At 53.7% G+C, this 25,118-nt stretch overlaps 1 protein-coding gene across 2 annotated transcripts; it reads right to left on the bottom strand.

Annotated features, from left to right (window-relative positions):
* Positions 1–110: 110 nt before the first annotated feature.
* On the bottom strand, positions 111–24,807 carry Rab35 (RAB35, member RAS oncogene family). Of its 2 annotated transcripts, XM_004664140.2 has the most exons (6): positions 24,698–24,806; positions 16,044–16,094; positions 8,834–8,957; positions 3,294–3,418; positions 3,084–3,208; positions 111–1,630 (listed from the first exon to the last, which is right to left on the bottom strand). In XM_004664140.2, the coding sequence occupies exons 1-6, from the start codon at positions 24,747–24,749 to the stop codon at positions 1,502–1,504; spliced, it is 606 nt and encodes a 201-aa protein (XP_004664197.1). In that variant the 5' UTR covers positions 24,750–24,806; the 3' UTR covers positions 111–1,501. The 2 variants fall into 2 exon arrangements, with proteins under 2 accessions (XP_004664197.1, XP_004664198.2); XM_004664141.2 differs by lacking the exon at positions 3,084–3,208 and having other exon boundaries at positions 1,524–1,630; positions 24,698–24,807.
* Positions 24,808–25,118: the final 311 nt, after the last annotated feature.

The following is a 25,118-nucleotide window of genomic DNA, read 5'->3' as shown; positions in this document are numbered from 1 at the left end:
TGCAGCACCCCTCCAGTCCACAGCCCCAACCCCGGCCTAAAGCTCCAAACATAGGCAGGCTTGATGCACAGGCCCGAGCTTTTGACAGGTTGGACAAGTGTAGAGACAGGTGACAAGAAACCCCCAGTTTTTATTGATTAAAAACCCATCCACAGTGTTAACATGGAAATCTGCAGTGATCTGTGACGTGATTGTCCAATCAGGGCTGTGCCTGGAAATCTAATGAAAACACATCATGGTGTCCAAATCAATTCTTCCCAAGTTACATGATCCTCTTAGGGGAAAGGGAATGAGGTGTCCTGGGAAGGGGACAATGCAGACTCACCCCGGCTTTTCCTCCAGGGGATGGGTGGGTCACAAGGCTGCCCCCACCCCACTGCCACTTCTTGATACTACCTTCATACTAAAACCACTCTGTCAGGAAGCCGAGGGGGCCCATTCCAGCTCAGAGGTAACTTCCCACACCCAGAGCTCCCTCCCACTGCACTCCAACTCCAGTGGGAGGCCCTAGGCTACAGGAGCAAGGGTGCAAGGCCCAAGACCGGGCAGGAGCTTAGTCCACGACAACAGAACATCTTTTCTAAAAACACGGGACCCCAAGTAGGACGGTCACAACCTTTGCTACTATGCCAATCAAATCTCAGGGAAATAAAATCGCGAGGAACTTAATTCATTTGATTTGGCTTCATTTTCTCTGTTAAAATAATGCTCCTCCAGCCTGCTCTCCCCTGACAAGTTCCCCTTCTGCTTAGACATACCCCTGCCTTTCTGCTGGAACTGAAACATCCTGGGGTAAGTTAGAAGCTATGGCTCCCTTGGGTTTGGGGCAGAGGTGTCTACAAGGCAGGACTGACTTCCTCTAGAACCGAAGGCCTGGGGTCAGCAGTGGACAAGGCCTGCCTGAAGACCATGCTTGCCAGCTCCCAAAGTAGCTGGAGGGTAGAACAGGAAGACCCAGGCCGTGGAGAGGGGTCAGACCCTGCAGAAGGAACCACGTGGAGCCCCTCCATGGGGCCCGGCTGTCCAAAGACACAGCTAAGACGTGAGGCTGGCTGGCTGGCTGGCTCCTCGGGAACTGCTGGCGGTGAGATGGGACGGGAGAGGAGGGCCGGGCCGGGCCGCCGGGGAGGGTCTGTTGCAGCAGGTTGGCAGTAAGGAGACAAAAGCCAGAGCAGGACGAGGATGTGCGGCTGGTTAAAGGAATATACACTATGTACAAACTGGTTAATCAGTCCGCTCGGCTGGCAGCGTCCTCACCAGGTCCAGGCGCCTCAGCAGGGAGGAGGGCACCAGTAGGGAAGGGCGGGCTCGTCCAACACCTTCTTGGCACTCAAGGGGGAAGGGGGAGGAAGTGCCAGTGGCGCCTCCCGATACAAAAACATGGAGAGAATTCTTTAAATAACGGCACAAAACTGAGACTGTCCCCCAAGGCGCTCCGGGGCCTCGGGCTGGGGGAGGCCGCAGCGCAGTCTCTGCAGTGGGCTGGGCATTCGCGGTCGCATTAGCAGCAGCGTTTCTTTCGTTTACTGTTCTTCGTGAGCTTCACCACGTCGTTCTGTTGCTGCTGCTGCTGCTTGGCCAGGTTGTCTTTCTTTGCTCGGAGAACCAGCTCTGTGATGCAATTGAACATCTGCAGGGACAACATGGCAGCACCAGCCTTAGAGCCCATGTGGAGGCCCCTCCCGGCCCACAGCCACCTGGGCCCGTGTTCTGCTCCTGCCTGCCTGTGGATGTTATGTCCTCAAGCCACCGCCACCTCACGCCACCCCCGCCCCTCTTTTATTTGAGACAAGGTCTGACTATGTAGCCCAGCCTGGCCTTAAATTCATGCTCCTGCTCCTTTAGATTCCCAAGTGCTGCACATGTGTGCACCATGATGCCCTCAAAACCCCTTCTATGAAGGAGAACATGGCAAGTTATTTTATTTAAGGGTCAAAAAGGAATGATTGTAAAAACCATGAGCTATGTGAACTTGGGAAATCAATCTCTCTCTGAAATTTTTCTAGTCTTCCCCCTACCCCGCTGAGGTAGGGTCTCACTCTAGCCCGGGCAGCTGACCTGGAATTCACTGTGGAGTCTCAGGCTGGCCCTGAACTCACGGCGATCCTCCTACCTCTGCCTCCCAAGTGCTGGGATTAAAGGTGTGCGCCACCACGCCCGGCTCCCTCTTTTTTTCCCTTTTACTTAAGCGAGGAAAAACTTTCTCTCTCCAACTGGAATCTTCTGAGTAGATCAAGGTGCTCTAGACTGCTTGTGTACAGATGTAACACGCAGCCTGCCCATGTCCCCTCACTGCACACCAGGCCTGACAGGCTGCATGAACCTTCCCTGGCCATCCAGCACCTTTTCAGCACCAACACCCAGTGAAGCTGCAACCACCAAGCCGGCCTCCCCTCCACTCTGCTGCAACGGTGACAGAGGGCGCAGGTGTCACACGCAGCTGAGCCACCGTCCGCTGAGCGTGCACTCTACAGCACACGTGACACAGCGCAGCTCGTGATCCTCATGACTTGGAAGGTGGGGCTGTCAGACCCTGCAGATGTCTACAGATGAGCAAGCGAAGCTCAGAGAGGGAGGTCCTAGATCTGAAGAGCCGGGGTTCCCGAGGCAATGAGGACCCGGCTTCCCTAGCGCCGATGTGTGCTTTTGTGCTAGACTAGGCTCGTGATGGAAGCTCTAGCTTTCTTCCTTGGAAACAGCACTAGTGAAGAAGAGGCTCCCAGAGCCTGTTGGCAAGTTAGCAGGCACACAGCTGAGCGCTGGCCAGGAAAGCAAGCCCCTAGACCCAGGGAAAGGCCAGAGCAGGGAGAGGAGACGAGAGGCTGGAGAAGCTGCATGGCTTTGGGTGGGAAAGATTTTGGTTTGACTCCACCTCTCACGAGCGGAGAGGCATCCCGAGTGTTATTAAACACTTGGAACGTCACTGGAAATAATAGTGTCTACCTTAGATGACTGGTGAGATCTGAGCCAAGCCCTTTATAGGACCCGGCACAGAGTAATGCTGGCCACTCATGTTCCCCAAGCCAGCCAGGAAGCCCGTGGGCCCTCACCCACCTGCTCCACCCAGGGCAACCAGGTCTCACCTCCTCCACATTGACGTTCTCCTTGGCGCTGGTCTCAAACAGCTGGATCCCCATCTGCCCGGCAAATTTATAGGCATCTTCTGTCTCCACCACCTTCCGCTCAGGGTCGTCATTTTTATTGCCCACTTCAAGACAAGCACAGTGAGCCGCCCACCCACAAAGGTACCAGCGCTGCCCCGCCCCCAGCCCGCCCGCGGCCTCCAGCCTCACCTAATATTCGGCACACGTCGTCACAGTTCTGGTTGATTTCATGAAGCCACCGCTTGACATTGACAAAGGATTCGGCACTAGTGACATCGTAAACCACAATGACCCCATGGGTCCCCCGATAATACCTGAAGGGCCAGGATATGCGTCAGGGTTTCGTCCTGGACCAGGACAGCCTCAGCCCTGGGACCTGACTGCCACAGGTCAGTGGCTGGGGGAAGAAGGCTGGTGCCCAGGGCCAGGCCCTCACCCTGCCCCAACCACACACTGCCATGCTCACACCTGTCCCCAGCACAAAGGCGGACGAGGACCTGGGAAGTCACACCAGGCAACTCAAGTCTGCCACCAGTTAGGAACTTCTTTGACATTCTCCTTTTATTTTTAGAATTCAGGCAGTTTTTGTGTTGGACATCATAATATCACCTCCCTTATTCAAACATTCAAAATTTCCCCTCAAATCTGATTTAGTAACATGTCATTTCAACACCATCCGTGGAGCCATGGTAAAGTGCATCCCACCCTCGAGAAGCAGCTGGCATCTCCCTTCCTGTCCCCCTTGACTTATCATGCCAGTGGCAGGGAAAGCATGCAAGCTGCGGGGCCTCGGGGTGGCTTGAGGGACTGTGCGACACCACCAACCAAACCGCGAGACCCACCACAGTCCCCGAGCCAGCCAGAAGGTCTGGGAAGAAGGAAGATGTGAACGTTCCTCTCTGGACACCTGGTACCTAGACAGACAGACAGTCGGTGCATCCCCATTCAACTTAACAGCTCACGGGACAGGCAAGGGGTCACACGGGCAAGGGGACTCGTCCCTCTCTGGAGCCTTCATCAGACCAGAGGTGGCAGCAGCCCTGTCCCTGCACCATGGAATCCCGTGCTGTGAGAGCTGCGGGACCCTGGGACCACCCCAGATGCACACCCTGAAAGGACAAGCTGCTTCTGCCTACCTTCTGGCTGCCACCTGCCACTTCCCCGGCTCGGGTGCCAAGGTGGCACAGGGCACCTAGGGCTGAGCAAGGACCCGTGACCAGGCTTGTTGGGGCAATTCAGCTCTCTGGCTACTGCTTCACATTAGAGGCCAATCTTTTTTTTTTTTTTTCCCCCCCAAGGTAGGGTCTCAATCTGGCCCAGGCTGACCTGGAATTCACTAAGGAGTCTCAGGGTGGCCTCGAACTCACGGTGATCCTCCTACCTCTGCCTCCTGAGTGCTGGGATTAAAGGCGTGCACCACCACTCCCGGCTACATTCGAGGCCAATCTAAGGACAGCAGGCCACCGTGGTTCCACCCCTGAAAGGCTGTGGAGCCTGGGAAGGAAGGTTTCACTGCTCTCTCACCTCCCCACCCTGTCTCCCAGCCACAGCGTCAGTGCTAGTGCACGGCTCCCGGGTGGTGTGAGGAAGAGGAGATAAGGCACCTGAGAGCCGGAGCGCACACATGGTCAGCACCGAGGGCTCTTACTATCATTATTAATGCTCCTTCCAAGGCAATCTGGGTCCCAGATAGAGGTGGCAGAACCACGAGGCGGCAGGGCCGGGCAGTCCCGGAGGAGGGACAAGGGGGCCACTGCGGCGCTCAGGGTCCCCTCCCCTCAGATACTGTGCAGACCTCCGAGGCCGCCCCACTCTCCCCATAGCCTTATCCCACGGTGTACAGATTCCCCTCTAGGTGACCTCAGTTCAGGGCCCCTGACCAGCCCAGCTCTGGTCCTCCAGCAGCTGTTACCCCAGGGACCGGCTCCACACACAGGTCAGTACGGTAGACAGACACCTCCATGGCAGCTGTGGGAACCTCACGGGCAGGCGCCCATCCAGACCAGCAGAGGCACTATCAGCAAGAGAATGCCTGACGCTTTCTTGCTGAAGACGCCAAGAAATGTGAAAGCCCCAGCATAGCGCCCCTGCGGCTCCCTGGAACCTCAGCCAGAGGAGGGTCACCTGACTCTAGCTGGGGCAGAGAGCAGCTCAGGGGGCCGCTGGCAGGGCACCGGGGCTTCTGGGCTTCCCACAGCACTACGCCCTGTGCCAGGCACAGGGCCAAGTGCTTTATATCCACTACCTTATTCATCTTTGCAGCAACTTGGCCCAGCAGACACCATGGTGGCCATTTTACCAGTAAGGACACTGAGGCTGAGGGTGGCGGGGCCAGCTGCAAGCCTAGCTAGTTACCCAGGTCTGATTCTAAGGCCAGCGCCAGGCTCCTGCCCTCTGCCGCCCTCTCCCCTCCTCCTCCAGCTGTCCCCTGTGGGCCAGCAAACCTCAGGAGCCACGGAGTCTAAGGGATGGCAGCAGGCAACAGGGCCCTGTCATCAGGCTGACATGACACAGTGGCTTTCCCTTTCAGTGTGTCAGATCAGCAGAAGCCTCACTCCTGCCCATCTCCCAACTTCCCAAGACTCTACTTCCTCGTGAGCTCCCAGCCCAGGTTGACAGGGCTTTGTGCTTCCTTCAGAGACTATATGCAGCACCTCCTGGGGCACAGTGTGGTAGAGAGCGAGCTGGGACCCTAAAATGGGGTTGACCCAGCCCTCCCATTAAGCTACCCCACCTCTGCAAGAAGCCTGGAATAAAAGAAAAGAAAGCATGCCCCTAGGCGTCTAAGTAACCTCTTCAAGTCTCCCCATAAGAATGAAGGAGCCACTCTGCCCCTTTCCGCTCTGTCCAACTCTGAAGGGAACTGACCTCATGGACACCAGGAGCATTTCCTATGAACCAGGCCCTGGACATCGCAGGCACTTCCTGTGAACACAGGACTATCATCTCCTCCCCCAGCCCAGCCCCCAAGCTGGTCTACCTCAGGAGGGAGGCATTGATGGAAACCATCAAGTCCAGCCCCAGGGCATGAGCAGCAGCTGGTAGGACCTAGCTGGGCATCAAAACCTCAGTTCTGGGCTGGAGGGATGGCTTTGCAGTTAAGGTGTTTGCCTGCAAAGCCAAAGGACCCAGGTTCAATTCCCCAGGACCCACGTTAGCCAGATGCACAGGTGGTGTATGTTTCTGGAGTTCGTTTGCAGTGGCTGGAAGCCCTGGTGCGTCCACTCCTCCCCCCTCCGCTTTCTCTCTGTCAAATAAATAAAACTAAAATATTTTTTAAAAAAAACCTCTCAGTTCTGATCCTGAGCAAACAACGAAGCTGTTCCTCTGTCCACAGACTCCCTAAGTGAGGAAGTCACTGGAATGAAGTAAGTGCTGACTCTTCTCTGTGTATGTGTTTGTGCTGGAGATTGAACCCAGGGCTCTGTGCATGGTAGTCACATGCTTGACCACTGAGCTACTCGCCAGCCCTCTTATTACTCCCCTTCCTTCAGCTTTATAAGGTAGGGTTTCCATTAAGCCCAGGCTGATCTGGAATTCACTATGGAGTCTCAGGGTGGCCTCGAACTCACGGCAATCCTCCTACTTCTGCCTTCCAAGTTCTGAGTGATGGGATTAAAGGTGTGCGTCACCAATGCCCAGCTTTCATTTTATGTTTTGTTTCGACAGGATCTCACTAGGTTACCCAGGGTGGCCTTGAACTCATGGTTTTCCTGCCACAGCCTCCCTATCAGCTGGAATTACAAGCTTGTGCCACCAGGCCCAATTAAAGCGACGGCGTGACAGTCCTAGCCAGAATAAGGACACAGGGTCAGTGCCCTGACCTGCCAACCCTGATGCCCACAAGAGGCTCTTGTTCAAGCCTGTAGGCTCTGGGCTGCCTGAAGCTCTGGATGTCAGTCCTACCCTCAAGAAGCCAGGCCCCTACAGTCCTCAAGTCCTCACTGACACATCACTAAGTCATCACAGAGCTCTGTGTGGAGAGTCCTAGACTGGGCACTCGGGCTCACCACAGGCGGACGGTAACTGAGCCCTTATCCCCAATGTGACCCACACAGCAGCTTGACCCTCCTCCTGCCTGGCCAGCAGCCCTGCTCTCCCTACACTTCCCACCCCTGCGAGGGCACTTCGCCCCACACACCCCCACCATCAGAGAGAACGGAGGGCCCAGGACAGGCCCCACGGCTTCCGTGCAGGACAGAAGGCCGGGGCATCCTCACACTTTCCCAAGTCCACTGACAGGCACAGACGGGAGGGAAAGTTTAAGAGGTACCCACAGGGGCTACAGTTCGTTTGCAGTGGCTGGCGGCTCTGGAGCACCTATTCACCCTCTCTCTCAAATAAATAAATAAACAAAAATTAAATTAAATTTAAAAAGAGGTACCCACGGAAGGCCAATGCCAAGAGCACCGCCCTTCTAGAAGTGCCTTGGCCTGATCATGGGAGCCCAGAGCAGGGAGCTCCGGGATGGTCACTAGGATGACTCCGGGACACAGACACAGACCTCAGCACTCAAGCAAATCCTACAAAGATTTAGAAAACTCGGACAACCTGTCCAAAGACACACAGCAGTAGGGAAATTCAAATTCCAAACTGTCTGCTTTCAGACCGTGTTCTTTCCTGAAACCCGTTCCATGAACACAGGAGCCTGTGCATAACTCAGAGCTACGGCTGGCAGCAAAGGAGGGTGGTGTGCTGGACAGACTTCCCCCCATCCATCGGCGGAGCTGGAGGGAGGACCGCCCGCAAACCAGGACTCCCGGGAGAGCACTCTCTGCAGGCGGTGGGGGGGGGGGGGTGAGCAGACCCTGACAGAACTGACAGCGACATGCTCAGCAGGTGCAGCACTCACCACACAAGCACAAGGACCCGCGTCCAGACCCCCAGCACCCATACAAAATGCTGAGAGCATAAGCCAGGCGCAGTGGCGCACGCCTTTAATCCCAGTGTTAAGAAGGCAGAGGTAGGAGGATCACTGTGAGTTCAAGCCAGCCCGAGACGACACAGCAAATTCCAGGTCAATCTGGACTAGAGCAAGACACTACCACAGGAGAAAAAAAAGATAAAAAAGACTGTACCACTAAGCCAGTGGAGAGTAATTGAGGAAGACACCCAGTGTTGATCTCTGGCTTCTACAGTGCACGTGTGTGCACACACGCACACCTATGCCCACATGCATATAAACACATACACAACAAACACAACACATAACATAAATAGAACTGACACCTGCCACGAACGTCATTCAGTGGGCACTTGGGCAGGGCACACCACAACACCCTGGTGAGGCAAACACTGCTGCTACTGCATTTTAAGAAAGTAGCCTGAGCCGGGCATGGTGGTGCACGCCTTTAATCACAGCAGTCAGTCGGGAAGCAGAGGTAGGAGGATCGCCGTGAGTTCGAGGCCACCCTGAGACTACAGAGTGAACTCTAGGTCAGCCTGGGCTAGGATGAGACCCTACCTCGAAAAACCAAAAAAGAAAGAAAGAAGCCACCAGTAAGTGTAGAGCTGAGGGCACATGGTCACTTCTGCCACGTACCAAGCCAGGTGCTGCACTGCCTGTCCCCATTCCCAGCTGCAGGTGCGGGCTGCCGCCTCCTCCTGCATCTTCCGCATGAGGAAGGGCACGGCCACCACCACCCACTTCCCAAGAGCCTATGTGACCCACCCAGGGCCGCCTCTACCAGGCGGAGCGGCTCGCGCGGCAAGGGGAGCAGGGCACTCACGTGGAGGTGATGGTGCGGAAGCGCTCCTGCCCTGCCGTGTCCCAGATCTGCAGCTTCACCTTCTCCCCGTTGATCTCCACGGTCCGAATCTTGAAATCCACTCCGATGGTGGTGATGTAGCTGCCTGTAAGCGGGCGTCCATCACTGAGGCCCACAGACAGCCCTGGGCCAGAACCCCACCCCACCCCATGGGGCCGACCTTTGACCCTCAGTCTCCACAACAGCACCCCACGCCCCACCCACCCCACGTGGCCCCTCACAGTCAGGGCCCCAGGGTCAGAGCCCTGGCCAACCCTGACGGACCACAAGGCAAGCAGACAGGATGCGGTGACACACGGTAACAGACAATTCCACGGAGACCCATGTTACCTATGACTGGATGACTGACTGGGGAGTAAGGGCTGGCTCCATCCGAAAGGCCTATGTGACCTAAGAATGGGACATACCTATTTTTTTTTCTAGGTTTGCCTTTTCTTTTTTCTCTTTTTTTGGTTTTTCGAGGTAGGGTCTCGCTCTGGTGCAGGCTGACCTGGAGTTCACTATGGAGTCTCAGGGTGGCCTCAAACTCATGGTGATCCTCCTACCTATGCCTCCCGAGTGCTGGGATTAAAGGCGTGCACCACCACACCTGGCTGCTGCTGCTGCTATTTTTTTTTTTTTACATTTATTTTATTTTATTTATTTGAGAGAGAGAAGGAGGTAGAGAGAGAGAGAGAATGGGCATCAGGGCCTCCAGCCACTGCAAATGAACTCCAGACACATATGCTACCTTATGCATCTGGCTTACATGGGTCCTGGGGAAGTGAACCTGGATCCTTTGGCTTTGCATGCTAGCGCATTAACATCAAAGCCAACTCTCCAGCCCTAGGTTTGTCTTTTCTATTTGTTTCAAAAGAATTTAATGATCCACAAAACTGACTTACTGTCAGGTACACAAGGAGGCACATGCATCTAGAATTCATGTGCAGTGGCTAGAGGACCTAGTGTGCTTATTTTTTTTCTCTCTCTCTCTACCTGCCTATTTCTGTATCTCTTTCTCAAATAAATAAAAATAAAATATCTTAAAAATGTAAAATAAATAAAGAGATGAGTACTATTTTTAAAATTTTTTTTTGTTCATTTTCATTTATTTACTTGAGAGTGAGAGAGAGAGAAAAAGGCAGATAGAGACACAGAGAGAATGGGCGCGCCAGGGCCTCCAGCCACTGCAAATGAACTCCAGACACGTGTGCGCCCTTGTGCATCTGGCTAACATGGGTCCTGGGGAATCGAACCTCAAACTGGGGTCCCTAGGCTTCACAGGCAAGTGCTTAACCGCTAAGTTATCTCTCCAGCCCAAGATGAGTACTATTTTTTTAAATTTTTAAATTTTTATTTATTTATTTGAGACAGAGAGAGAGACAGAGAGAGAACGGATGCACTAGGGCCTCCAGCCACTGCAAACAAGCTCCAGATGCATGTGCCTCCTTGTGCAACTGGCTTACATGGGTCCTGGGGAATCAAGGCTCAAATTGGGGTCTTTAGGCTTCACAGGCAAGCGCTTAACTGCTAAGCCATCTCTCCAGCCCCCAAGTATTATTTTTTAGCATTTTTATTTACTTTTTTACTTGAGAGAGAGTGAGTGAGGCAGATAGAAAGAGAATGGCCAGTGCAAACAAACTCCAGACACATGTGCCACCTTGTGCACCAGATGGCTTTACAGCGTTCCTGGGGAAATCAAACCTGGGTCCTTTGGCATTGCAGGCAAGTGCCTTAACCACTAAGCCATCTCTACAGCTCATGAGCTAGCTTTTAAATGACTCTTGGGGTGTCAGCGTGGAATATGGATCTGAGGAGAATGGTTGGCTGGTGCTATAGTCTGATTCAGGCCAACAAAGGTCTGTCTGCTAGGTGCGCAAGTCTCACTCCACCGAGAGCTTCCACAGATCACTAGAGAAACACAAGGTGACCATGAGAAGGATTCGGGGAATATGTGGGAAAGGTCCAAGTTCAAACTAAGACAGACAGAGGCAGGCCTGGGAGGTTAGAAAGGAAGTCACATTTGAGCCTGGCTTGACAAACAGGTAAGTAAGATGATCAAAGCCTGTGATTAGCCCGCACAGAAGTGAGCGGCCAAGGCCAAAGCCCACCAGGACAAACCCAAAACTCAAACCAGGACTTACTGCCCTTCAAGGGACCCAGCATGGGGAAGAAAGCTGGAGACAGATTATCAAGACCAGACATTTTTGGTTCACGGTACTGTTGGCATCTAGTAAGTCGATCTCTCTCAGGGACACTACTCCACATCCCTCAACACACAGAACAGCCCACAACACAGAATATGGGGCCAGGAGTGCCCATGGTGGGAAGTGGAGAAACTGCTGCAAAATCTGCTACCCACTAAGCCTGTTTTCTTTTTTGAGGGAGGGTCTCGCTCTAGCCCAGGCTGACCTGGAACTCACTCTGTCGTCTCAGGGTGACCTTGAACTCACAACAATCCTCCTACCTCTGCTTCCTGAGAGCTGGAATTAAAGCAGTGCACTACGACAGCCAGCCTGATATTATTTTCTGTGTTTGCTACACAGGCTCCACCTCCCATTTTGCTGTCAGTGCGCTGAGATGACAGAGGCCCACCTCAGCTTCAGGCTTTGTACATGGAGCCTGAGGACCCAATTCTGACCCTCTGGCTTCAACAGTGAGCGCTTATCCACTTAGCCATCCCCCCCCCCACTGCCCACTGAGCTTCTTCCATGGAGAAAAGACCTCTGCCTGAGACATGTATAAGCGTGGTCCACTTAGCAGTGTGGGACAGGGTGGGGAGGAGTTGTTCCAACACTTCTAGAAAGAAATCAGTGGTGAGTTGGGCATGGTGGTGCACACCTTTAATCCCAGCAGCACTTTGGAGGATCACTGTGAGTTCGAGACCATCCTGAGACTACATAGTGAATTCCAGGTCAGCCTGGGCTAGAGTGAGACCATGTGGGAAAAAAGGGGGGGGAGGTTGGAACGATGGCTTAGTGTTTAAGACGTTTGCCTGCAAGGCCAAAGTACCTAGGTTCAATTCCCCAGGACCCACGTAAGGCAGATGCACAGGGGGGCATAAGTGTCTGGGGTTCATGTCCAGTGGCTGGAGGCCCTGGTGCACCCATTCTCTCTCCCTCTTTCTCTGTCAAATAAATAAATAATAAAAAAAATTTTTTTGAGAAGAGGAGGAAGAGGGAAGGTGGCTGTGGTGCATACACCTTTAATCCCAGCACTTGTGCGTCTGAGGTAGGAAGAGTACCAAGAGTTCTAGGTCAGCCTGGATTAAGTGAGACCATGTTTCAAAAAAGCAAAAAGAGAGAGAGAGAGAAACAAATGTTTTCTAACATAAACAGAGGCTGTCCCGGTTGCTATCATTCTTATGAGACAGGGTCTTCCAGACTAGAATTGGTAATACTCCTGCCTCAGCCTCCTCAGTCCTGGGACGACAGGCAGGTACCACTGTGTCTGGTTCAGCAGTTACCACTCTTCAACAGAAAACAACAGTAATAAACAGCCAGCAGGGCTGGAGAGATGGCTTAGCAGTTAAGGTGCTTGCCTGCAAAGCCAAAGGGCCCATGTTTGATTCCCCAGGACCCACGTAAGCCAGATGCACAAGGTGGCACATGTGTCTGGATTTTACAGTGGCTGAAGGCCCTGGTGCACCCATTCTCTTTCTCTCTCCGTCTCAAATAAACAAAATAAAAATAAACAAGTGGCACACTGACTGACCACTTGCTTCTAGGCACTGTGGTGCGCAGTAGCTCAGACATCTCTGCAACAATGCATGCCAGGACAGTGACATGAGCTGAACACTCCGTCAAGGGCTGGAGGGATGGCTCAGTGTTTAAGGCACTTGCCAGCAAAGCCAAAGGACCCAGCTTCAATTCCCCAGCATATGTCTAGAGTTCGTCTGCAGTGGCTAGAGGCCCTAGTATACCTATTTTCTCCACATAGCTGCCTCTGCCTCTTTCTCTCTCAAATAAATAAATAAAATGTTTTTCTTTAAAAAAAAAAAAAAAACTTCAGTTGGGGCTAGAGGAATGGCTTAGCAATTAAGGAGTTTGCCTGCAAAGCCAAAGGACTCAGGTTCCATCCCCCAGGCAGTACCCACATAAGCCAGATGCACAGGGTGGCACATGTGTCTGGAGTTCATTTGTAGCGGCTAGAGGCCCCGGCGTGCCCGTTCTCTCCATCTCCCTCTCTTCCTCTCTCTCTCAAATAAATAAGAAGAGGACTGGAGAGATGGCTTAGCGGTTAAGTGCTTGCCTGTGAAGCCTAAGGACCCCGGTTTGAGGCTCGGTTCCCCAGGTCCCACGTTAGCCAGATGCACAAGGGGCGCACGCATCTGGAGTTCGTTTGCAGTGGCTGGAAGCCCTGGCGCGCCCATTCTCTCTCTCACTCTCTATCTGCCTCTTTCTCTCTCTGTCACTCTCAAATAATCAAATAAATAAATAAAAATCTTTAAAAAAATAAAATAAAATAAAATAAAAAATAAATAAATAAGAAGAAAAATAAAATAAAAAAACCCAAAGAGCAGCTGGCTCTTTCCAATGCTAGTAGTGCTGCAGAGCTTGCTGGGGTCAGAAAAAGGGCAAAAGCCACTTCACTGAGAGACCATAGCCATGAAGTCACTTCTCCACCCCCCCCAGGGACCCAGCATGAGGAAGAAAGCTAGACACACATTATTAAGACCAGACATTTTTGGTTCATGGTGCTGTTGGCATCTTGTAAGTTGATCTCTCTCAGGGACACTGCTCCACATCCCTCAACACACAGAACAGCCCACAACACAGAACCATGGGGCCAGGAGTGCCCATGGTGGGAAGTGGAGAAACTGCTGCAAAATCGGCTAACCACGAAGCCTTTGTTTGTTTGTTTGTTTTGGTTTTCTGAGATAGGGTCTCACTCTGGTCCAGGCTGACCTGGAATTAACTATGTAGTCTCAGGGTGGCCTCGAACTCAAACTCACTGCGATCCTCCTACCTCTGCCTCCTGAGTGCTGGGATTAAAGGTGTGTGCCAACATGCCTGGCCACTTCTTTTTTTGAAAGAGAGAGATGGGCAGATAGAGAAAGACTGGGCACACCAAGGCTTATAAACACTATAAACGAACTCCAGACACATGTGCCACATTTTGCATCTGGTTTACATGGGTCCTGGGGAACTGAACCTCGGTCCTTTGACTTCGCAGGCCAATGCATTAACCACTAAGCCATTTCTCCAGTCTCCATATAGTCACTTCTTTCATTTTATTCATTTAAGTGAGAGAAAAAATGAGCACACCAGAGCCTCTAGCCTCTGCAAACAAACTCCAGATGCATGCACCACCTTGTGTATTGGGCTTACATGGGTGCTGGGGACTCGAGCCTGGGTGCTTAGGCTTTGCAGACAAACACCTCAACTACTAAGAGATCTCCAGCCCCATATAGTCACTTCTTAAGGGTACTTGTCCCATGACCACATCAGAGGGAATTCCTCACAAGATGATCACACTTCAGTTTTTTGTTTTTTTTTTTTTGATTACTAATTGTGTATTGAAAGCAGTCAGAGGTTCCACGACACCAAATAAACCAGTTCTGAGGTTTCCCCAAGGTAAATTTAGCAGCTCCAGCTTTTTCAGTGTTTATCAAAATACAACAGGAAGCCGGGCGTGGTGGCGCATGCCTTTAATCCCAGCACTCGGGAGGCAGAGGTAGGAGGATCGCCATGAGTTCAAAGCCACCCTGAGACTCCATAGCGAACTCCAGGTCAGCTTGGGATACAGTGAGACCCTACCTCCAAAAAACAAAATACAAAAGGAAAAAGTAGAGGTTGTCTTTCTCGATGGCAAATCAGATCCTTGCAGGCTGAAGAAGGAAGCTACTTCACACATGGAGATGGGGGTGCTCCAGGATTTGGGTCTGCAGTGAGGTGACCCTCCCAGCTTGCATGTGCTCGTACTGGTGAGACCCAGGCCTCCCACCAGCACGTCCAAGCCGGCCCAAGAGCAAGCTGGAAGTGTGCACACTAACCTTGGACGAGGCAGGGCACTGAAACTTGCAGTGGGCCCCCACCCCGCCGCTAGGTGACCATGTGGGCACACACACCTCAGTTCTTTAGCAGAGGCCCACCCAACCTGCAGCCCCTGCAGTGGACGTGACATGGTTACCAAACAAAACTCTGCTCCCCTTACCAGCGCACCCAGAGCTGTGAAGCAAAGGCAGCGCTCCTGCCCAGTGCCTCAGCGAAAACAAAGCCGTGAGCAGAGCTGGCGGCAAGGAACTTGCAACCTCTTCAGTGGAACTGTGAATGACCATGGCTACTTGGAAAAGCAAGTCAGCAATACCAAGGAAAGTTCAAATAATGGGGCTGGATAATGCATGGTTAAGGCACTTGCCTACAAGCCTAAGAACTCAGGTTTGATTCCCTAGTTCCAAAGCAAGCAACTGGAGCTCATTTGCAGAGGCTAAAGGCCCTGACACATCCTTTCTCTCTCCTTCTTTCCACACTCCCCCCAAAAAATAAATAAGAAGGAGAGCTGGAGAGATGGCTTAGCAGTTAAGGTATGTGCTTGTGAAGCCAAAAGACTGAGGTTTGATTTTGATTCCCCAGGACCCACATAAGCCAGATGCACAAGGTGGGCATGTAACTGGAGTTCGTTTACAGTGGCTGAAGGCCCTTATGTGCCCATTCTCTCTCTCTCCCTCTTTATATCTCTCAAATAAATTAAAATTAAAAAAAAAAGAAAGACAAGTTTAAATAAATACCCCAGGTCCTATGAATCGGTGACCCCAAGTTTGTGGAACTGTTTGTACAAGTATAAAGACACAAAGTACGCCACTCAATACAGCATCACATCAAACAGAAGCCACACATGACAAGAGGCAGTGAACAAGGGCGATGCATGCTCAGTGGCTGGGAGGCTGAGGCAGGAGGATGGCTGGGAGGTCACTCTGGGGTAGAGTGAGAACCTACCTCGAAAACAAACAAAACAACAACTTTTGTTAATGCTGGGCACAAGGAGACCCTACGCAGGTAAAAGGAGAACGTGTGTGAACAACACGGACTCAGGCAGCAGCTCTTAAGGCGTCTGAGCTGAGCTTGAACCCTTTGCCTCATCTGCTAACCAGAACGAGAAAACACCCGCAACAGGTGGAAGCAGCGGCTTCTGGAGCTGTGGGGGGAGTTTCAAAACCAAAGCACCCTGGTGACACCCCGGGGAGACTCACCTGAGAAAGTGTTGTCTGCGAATCGTAGCAGTAAGCTGCTCTTGCCCACACCTGCAGGAGAGAGCACAGAGATGAGCAGGCGGTAGCCCGTCCTCAGCCCATCCTTCCCACAGGAGACATGCCATCTCTCTACTTTTTGTTTGGTTGGCTTAGGTTTTTTTTTTTTTTAATTAATTGTTTATTTATGAGAGAGAGAGAATGAGAGAGAGGATGGGTGCACCAGGGCCTCCAGCCACTGCAAACAAACTCCAAACACATGCGCCACCTTGTGCATCTATCTGGCTTTACATGAGTCCTGGGCAACAGAACCCTAGTCATGGGGCTTTGCAGGCAAGCATCTTAATCGCTGAGCCATCTCCCAGCCCCCAGCTTTTTTGTTTTGTTTTGTTTGTTTGTTTGAGGTAGGGTTTTGCTCTAGTCCAGGCTGACCTGGATTTCACTATGTAGTCTCAGGGTGGCCTCGAACTCACAGCGATCCTTCCACCTCTGCCTCTCAAGTGCTGGGATTAAAGGTGTGCGCCACCACGCCCGGCCAGCTTTGGTTTTTTGAGGCAGGGTCTCATGGTAGCTTGAAACTTCCAGTAATCCTACCTGGGCCACCAAATGCTGGGAAACAGGTACGAGCCAACCATGCCCAACTCCAAGTCCCAACTCTTATGAAGCCCAGTGGGGTCAAGCATTCTGCTCAAGGCCAAGTTTCAACCCACTACAGACCACTAAGGACCACGAACAGCTTCCACTCAATCTCTGACTTTTCGTTCCTCCCCAGGTAAGACAAGCTGCTCCCAGATTCCCCTGGCAGTGATGATGGAGAGACTCAGGCCAGTCCCTGGGCTGAGGGCTGCCCTAGCAGCCTGGAGGGAAATAGCAAACAACAGACACAAGCAAGAGGAAGGTCAACTAAACGAGATGGCCCTCCCCATCCCAGCATGTCCTCCACAGTCCCGAGGAAACTCCACCCACTTCAGTTTGTGAGTAGCTGCAAACAATGCACTGCACAGCGGATTTCATCAGGGCCGCTCTGCAGGTGAGGAAACTGAGGGCCTTACGACCAGAGGCAGCTGGGAGCCCTCCACCCTCAGCAGTGGGGCTGAGAGGGTGGGGAGCGTGCGGGGCAGTCAGCAGGGTCGGCAGGCTGCGGGCACAAACCATTGCACCCATCACAACAGCTCCTGGCTCTCACCCCAGCAGCAGGTAGAACCTTACAATCTCCATACGCAACGGCTCTGGCCTACAAGTGCGCTGATCCTGTGCCTCCAGCACTGTCCCTGACACCCACCACCCCTAAGTCCAACCAGATCAGTCACCCTCAGAAAGAAAGGATTAACAAGCATCCAGTTCTGTATGCATGCTGAGCCTTTCAATGCTTCCAGAATGTCAACTAGCAGAATGTCAAGTAGATCTCCTCACATGCGGAAGCCATGGCTCGCAGTAAATTGACTGGGGGGGGGAGGGGCAGGAGCCAAGACTCAAACCTAGATCTCTCAAGCACACCATGATACAGACTGCTGAGGTACTGAGGGAGCACTTCCAACCCTTCAGGGTGCAAGTGCCCTCAGCTCCCTTGAAAGGTAAGTTGGGAGGACAGAGAGCTTTCAATGTCCCAGTAACCCCACTTCTGTGCAAGTGCATGTACTGAAATAAACACGCAGTGGATCCAAAGTCATGCAGTGTCACTTAAAACAGAAGCCACCAGAAACCACACACAGCAAGAGCACAGGTGGTGCACCCACGTACAGCGTGGCAGGGGTTGGGGGAACTTCCTGCATCCCTCTCTCTCAGGACCGGGCATGAGCTGACTCCCTGGAGCTCCTACAGATCTCCTCTATGTAGTCTCAGGGTAGCCTCGAACTCATGGTGATCCTCTTACTGTTGCCTCCCATGTGCTGGGATTAAAGGCATGTGCTACCACGCCAGGCTCCATTAAGACTTTTAATGGAAATGTCATCAAAGGTACCAGGAGACCCTACCCTAGGACCTCATAAACGCCCTGTTGAGTACATGCAAATTTTGTTGTTGTTTTTTTTTTTGTTTTTGTTTTCTTTTCTTTTTGTATTTTTTTTTTTTTTTTTTTTTTTTTAAATGCAAACTTTAAGCCCATGTGCCTATGGTGGGAGAAGCCACAGCTTTACATCCAATTCTCAAGGTTGGCACCACTTCCACCCCAGCCCCTAAGTAACCAAGTTGCAAACACTGCAGTAGGCTGAGCCGTGCAGCCGCGTTTCTCTAACCTAAGCCCCAGCAACCTCTCCCAGCATCTCCTGGAGAGCCAATTAGCTCAGGAGGTCCAGGACGTGCTCCGGGAGTACGAGGGGTCCCACTTTCTCAGTTCTGGGCTAGGAGTGGGGCTCTGTGGCTCAGAGCTGCTGCACCCAGCGCACCTGCCGTCCAGCCCTCAGCGGGCAGCGCTCCTACTCAGCGCCACTTCCTCATTGCCTGACTGTGAGGCTTCCTGCAAAGACCAAGAGAGCGCAAGGTCGGAGATGGGTCCTCACTGCGCTCTACCTGATGCCAGCACCCCAGTGGCCCTGCAGCCTCCTTTGCTTCTTCCTGGAGCCTGCCTGGGCCCGTAGCTTGCCTCGCTTGCCCTTTGCATTCAGGGCTGTGCGCTGGGCCAAGCACTTCGCAGGCGTGACCTGATGGCTGCACACATGCCCGTCTCAGCGACAGACATGCTGTGTAGTGCTATTAAGAGAGCATGAACAGAGCCAAAGCGGAAGCTTGCAAGCCTTTCTGGGGGGAGGAGAGCAAGATTAGGGGAAGAGCAGAATCCTTGTTTCAACTTAAAGTTTATCCACATCTCACATATCTGTAAGACAGGGGAGGTGCTGTCTGTGGTGACACAGGAGAGTCCCCCCACTAACCCCCAGCTGAGGAAAGACAGCCTGCTGCCGTAGCCATGACACTAACCTCAAACACTGCTCTCCCTCAAGGAGTTACACCCAGTGAGAAAGGCTGTCTCCCACATGTCTCTCCACTATGCACCCTGCACACAGGCCTAAGGACAAAGCCCAGGTACCTGCTTTCACCATGGCTGAAGCTTCCATACGGCCACACGGGGCCACCAGCACTAAGGGCTGTCACTCTGCAGAGAGCACAGGCCACATCTAGCCACCAGCTCTAAGGTCTGTCACTCTGCAGGGAGCACAGGCCACATCTAGCCACCAGCTCTAAGGTCTGTCACTCTGCAGGGAGCACAGGCCACACCTGGCCACCAGCTCTAAGGTCTGTCACTCTGCAGGGAGCACAGGCCACATCTAGCCACCAGCACTAAGGTCTGTCACTCTGCAGGGAGCACAGGCCACATCTAGCCACCAGCCCTAAGGTCTGTCACTCTGCAGGGAGCACAGGCCACATCTAGCCACCAGCACTAAGGGCTGTCACTCTGCAGAGAGCACAGGCCACACCTAGCCACCAGCTCTAAGGTCTGTCACTCTGCAGAGAGCACAGGCCACATCTAGCCACCAGCTCTAAGGTCTGTCACTCTGCAGGGAGCACAGGCCACATCTAGCCACCAGCCCTAAGGTCGGCCACTCTGCAGGGAGCACAGGCCACACCTGGCCACCAGCACTAAGGTCTGTCACTCTGCAGGGAGCACAGGCCACACGGGGCCACCAGCACTAAGGGCTGTCACTCTGCAGAGAGCACAGGCCACATCTAGCCACCAGCTCTAAGGTCTGTCACTCTGCAGGGAGCACAGGCCACATCTAGCCACCAGCACTAAGGGCTGTCACTCTGCAGAGAGCACAGGCCACACCTAGCCACCAGCTCTAAGGTCTGTCACTCTGCAGAGAGCACAGGCCACATCTAGCCACCAGCTCTAAGGTCTGTCACTCTGCAGGGAGCACAGGCCACATCTAGCCACCAGCCCTAAGGTCGGCCACTCTGCAGGGAGCACAGGCCACACCTGGCCACCAGCACTAAGGTCTGTCACTCTGCAGGGAGCACAGGCCACATCTAGCCACCAGCTCTAAGGTCTGTCACTCTGCAGGGAGCACAGGCCACATCTAGCCACCAGCTCTAAGGTCTGTCACTCTGCAGGGAGCACAGGCCACATCTAGCCACCAGCCCTAAGGTCTGTCACTCTGCAGAGAGCACAGGCCACATCCAGCCACCAGCTCTAAGGTCTGTCACTCTGCAGGGAGCACAGGCCACATCTAGCCACCAGCTCTAAGGTCTGTCACTCTGCAGAGAGCACAGGCCACATCCAGCCACCAGCTCTAAGGTCTGTCACTCTGCAGGGAGCATAGGACACATCTACCCACCAGCCCTAAGGTCTGTCACTCTGCAGGGAGCACAGGCCACATCTACCCACCAGCCCTAAGGTCTGTCACTCTGCAGGGAGCACAGGCCACACCTGGCCACCAGCACTAAGGTCTGTCACTCTGCAGGGAGCATAGGACACATCTACCCACCAGCTCTAAGGTCTGTCACTCTGCAGGGAGCACAGGCCACACCTGGCCACCAGCACTAAGGTCTGTCACTCTGCAGGGAGCACAGGCCACACCTGGCCACCAGCCCTAAGGTCTGTCACTCTGCAGGGAGCACAGGCCACATCTAGCCACCAGCCCTAAGGTCTGTCACTCTGCAGGGAGCACAGGCCACATCTAGCCACCAGCCCTAAGGTCTGTCACTCTGCAGGGAGCACAGGCCACATCTAGCCACCAGCTCTAAGGTCTGTCACTCTGCAGGGAGCACAGGCCACATCTAGCCACCAGCCCTAAGGTCTGTCACTCTGCAGGGAGCACAGGCCACATCTAGCCACCAGCCCTAAGGTCTGTCACTCTGCAGGGAGCACAGGCCACATCTAGCCACCAGCTCTAAGGTCTGTCACTCTGCAGGGAGCACAGGCCACACCTGGCCACCAGCACTAAGGTCTGTCACTCTGCAGGGAGCACAGGCCACATCTAGCCACCAGCCCTAAGGTCAGTCACTCTGCAGGGAGCACAGGCCACACCTGGCCACCAGCACTAAGGTCTGTCACTCTGCAGGGAGCACAGGCCACATCTAGCCACCAGCTCTAAGGTCTGTCACTCTGCAGGGAGCACAGGCCACATCTAGCCACCAGCACTAAGGTCTGTCACTCTGCAGGGAGCACAGGCCACATCTAGCCACCAGCCCTAAGGTCTGTCACTCTGCAGGGAGCACAGGCCACACCTGGCCACCAGCACTAAGGTCTGTCACTCTGCAGGGAGCACAGGCCACACCTGGCCACCAGCACTAAGGTCTGTCACTCTGCAGGGAGCACAGGCCACATCTACCCACCAGCCCTAAGGTCGGCCACTCTGCAGGGAGCACAGGCCACACCTGGCCACCAGCACTAAGGTCAGTCACTCTGCAGGGAGCACAGGCCACACCTGGCCACCAGCCCTAAGGGCTGTCACTCTGCAGGGAGCACAGGCCACATCTACCCACCAGCCCTAAGGTCTGTCACTCTGCAGGGAGCACAGACCTCAGCACCCTTGACACCTCCTGGTATGCAGGAGACATTGCCCATGACCATCACCATGCCCACCCCGCCCCCCGCCGGGTGCTGCTCCCGGACTCCTTAAGCCAGCCACACAAGTCTTTGTTCCACTGCTCCCCCTTCCTTTTGGCTTCTGCTTAGCCTGCTGCAGACCCAAGTAAAGTGTCTCAATTTAATTCTGCCCTAATGACTACCTCACTATGGAACCTCAGACTAGTCAAGCCCCAGCTCAAGCATGTGTAAAGTGAAGGTAGGCTTTAAAGAGGTCTCTGATGGCCATCCGAGTTTCCAGGTTATTGTAAGAATGAGGTGGGTGGGGGGCAGCCCCAGTTTATGCTGTTCTAACTCAAGAGGCAATGTCAGAAGAGAATAATAGCCGGGCATGGTGGCACATGCCTTTAATCCTAGCACTCGGGAGGCAGAGGTGGGAGGATCACTGTGAGTTCAAGGCCACCCTGGAGCTACAGAGTGAGTTCCAGGTCAGCCTGGATCGGAGTGAGACCCTACCTCGAAAAACCAAAAAAAAGCGAATAAGAAAATCCAGGCATGGTGGTACATGCCTTTAGTCTCAGCACTGGGGGAAGCTGAGGCAGGAAGATCTCCACATGAGGCTAGTCTGGGGCTACAAAGCGAGTTTCTGGTCAGCCTGGGCTAAGGTAAGACTCTGCCTAGGAAAAGAAGAGGAGTGTAAGAGATGGTGCAGAACCTCAGGCATAAGGAGGAGATAGCAAAGCTGGGGGGCCTCATTCCAGAAGCACGCTGTATGTGGCAGAGTGGGAAGAACTCTACATTTATAAAGAAACTAACATTCGATGAGGGCCTGCTGCTTGCCAGCCCAACACCAACTGCTCGCTCTCTTTCTCCCTCTCCCTCTCTCTCGCATATTAGCACAGATGTGCCCTAACTCCCGGCTCTGCTGCTGACAAGCTGTGTGATCTGGGGCAAGCCAGTCACCTTCTCTGAGCCTTAGTTTCCTTGTTTGACAAACCATACAGGTCATGGGTGAGAATGAGATGAGCAAGCGCCTCATCTTAATGAAGCACACACACGCACACGGGGCCCAGGGCAGGGAAGTGATGATGGCTGGCCCCCCGCTCAGCTGCAAAGCTTCCTTTGAACTCCCTGGCCACCATCTCCTGGGCTCCTAAGTGTTGGCTTGGCCTGTCAGCTCACTGTCAGGAGAAATCTAACAATAAAGCACCTATCTCCTTTCCACAACCCAGGCCTACATGCTCAGAGTGATCTAGGAGCCAGATCGCAGAAATCCTGACCATAAGTCTTCTTCCTACACCTGACTTCTGAGTGGAAAAAAAGAAAAAAAATCAATACATCATGCAAACTGCACTGCGAGAAATCGAGCCAAAACCACCTCGGGGTTCCAGGAGAAAGAAATGCCAACAAGCTACATCTTCTTGCTGAGTTTAGGCCTTTCATTTTTGGATATCAACACAGGTCCAAGACGTCTTGCAGGGGGATAAAGACCTCTGACCACAGTGGGATCGCTAACTTCAAAAGAACAGGGATCACCATTATTGCCAGCCACTGGGAACCAACCAGGCGGGAAAGCAAATCCCGTCATACAGTAATAAGCCTCAGGACCCCAAGGAGTGCCAAAGGCTATGTCCAAGTGCAAGACTACATGGCCTACCTGGTTTTCTTTCATTCAAACCACAGCCAGTCAGCCCTTAGCCTTTGACTCCCTCCCCAGTGACTCCTCCATCTCATTGGTTATGCTCTTCCAACTCCCTTCCACCAGCAACCACAGAAAGTTCAGCCATCTTCCACCTGATCCAAACCACCAACCACATCCCAGCCCAGCTTTACCAGTGAGACCAACCACCACTCACTTCCGTGAACCACCTATGACACTGCCACCCAACACACCCGACAGCCTGGGTCTCACAAGGGATTGGGTCCTCTATTTCCTTAACAATCTGTGGGCTCTAGCAATAATTTGGCCCCTCCTCCAGTCACATGACTGGCCCCCCACACACTCAACTCAGGTGTAGTCTATAAACTTAGCTGCTCTCAAGTCTCCTTCCTGGACATCATATAATCCCCGTACCAAAGCCATGCTTCCATAAACCTCCTGGGGCCTGCCTCCATGAACTCTTGGTCATCCCATAAACCTGCTCACCTGCCTTACTCCAAACACCTTTGCCAGAAACCGGCCTGTCTTTTCTAAGGCAATACAGTGTTCATTCATTCATTCAACACACACCTATGAAACAGTGTTCTGTGAATGGGAGATGGATTTGTATCTAGCTACAAACTCTCAACGAGGGTCTATGTGGCTAAAGCTCTTTTTAAAATATTGGCTGAGTCACCCCGGCCCCCAGCACCCCTCTGCTCTGTGGTAGGTAACAGCAAACACTGACCACTGGCTGTGGGCCAGACACTGTTCCCAGCACCATGTGTACACTTTCTCATTGAATACTAACATCAGCCCTGTGAGGCACAACTATACTATTATTCCATTTTCCAGATTTGGAAATCGAACCATTCGGTAATAATTCAGCAGAAACGTGCTTTAAGGCTTTAACTGTTTTGCTTCATTTAAACCTCACAACCCCCAGGGGAGGGGGCTGGTTCTGGGCACATCTCCCATTTTACAGAAAACGGCGAGTCTTACTAAAGAAACTGACGATGACAATAGCTGACATTTACTTAGCGTTTACTTTCAACCAGGTCGGGCACTTAAGCACTTTGCCCACTTTCAACTCACCGAAGGCTCAACACTAACTCAAGTGCCCGCTTCTCTCGGATGCAGGGAACCGAGAGACTCGGAAAGGCGAAAGCAACTTTGCCCAAGGTCACACAGCGAAGAAGCCGGTGGTCTCAAGGCTCGAACCCGAGTCGGTCCAACTTCAGAAATCGCGCGCGACTTGACCAAGGTCACACGTGAGGCCAGGAGCAGGCGCCGGGAGTTGCACCGTGCACGCTCGGCGGCCCTTCAGGTCTGCAGCCCTGCCGCTGCTGCTTGCTCCTCCGACCTCCTCCCCGGGCACAGCCCCGGGGAGCCCCTGGTCACACCCCACCTCGGGAACCCGGGAGCTCCACCATCCTCCCCGCCTCCCTCCCCGCGCGCGGGGCTCCGGCACCTCCACGGCCGCCTCGAGGTCCCCCCCTTCGCGGGCCGCGCCCGGCAGGGCCCGAACCACCTCCGGCCTGTCCCTGCGGCCCTCACCGCTGTCGCCGATGATGAGCAGCTTGAAGAGGTGGTCGTAGTCCCGGGCCATGGCGGGCGGGCGGGGGCGGTGCGCGCGCGCGCGGGCGGGCGGGGTCGGTACTGGCCTCGCGATCCGCAGCTCCCTCCGGGCTGCTCGGGCAGCGGCGGATCCACTTCCCGAACAAACAGCCGGAACTGACAGAAACACCTCCCTCTCCGCTCCCCCTCCTCCTCCTCCTCCTCCTCCTCCTCCTCTTCAGCAAGCCGCCACCGGTGCCACCGCCTCCCTCCTTTCCGCCCCGCCCCACCACTGCGCAGGCGCAGCGCCTGGCGCCGCCTCTGCGCAGCCGCAGAGCCGGCCGGCCGCGCCCTCGCCGCGCACGCGCACTGCCTGACTTCGGTCCCCACCCCGGGAGCGGGCGCGCGGACTGGCGTTTTC

The sequence above is a fragment of the Jaculus jaculus genome, chromosome 13 (assembly GCF_020740685.1).
Source record: "Jaculus jaculus isolate mJacJac1 chromosome 13, mJacJac1.mat.Y.cur, whole genome shotgun sequence".
Lineage (NCBI taxonomy): Eukaryota > Metazoa > Chordata > Mammalia > Rodentia > Dipodidae > Jaculus > Jaculus jaculus.
The sequence above is the reverse complement of the archived record's forward strand: the minus strand, read 5'-3'. Positions and strand labels throughout refer to the sequence as shown.

What these genes read in the sequence shown, in the direction of transcription:
- Rab35 (XM_004664140.2), bottom strand. Translation starts at nt 24,749, where the DNA reads ATGGCCCGGGACTACGACCACCTCTTCAAGCTGCTCATCATCGGCGAC. An exon ending in GCTCATCATCGGCGACAGCG is followed by an intron (nt 16,095 to 24,697) that starts GTGAGGGCCGCA and finishes TCTCTCCTGCAG; the next exon opens with GTGTGGGCAAGAGCAGCTTA. An exon ending in AGAACGTCAATGTGGAGGAG is followed by an intron (nt 1,631 to 3,083) that starts GTGAGACCTGGT and finishes TTGTCCCTGCAG; the next exon opens with ATGTTCAATTGCATCACAGA.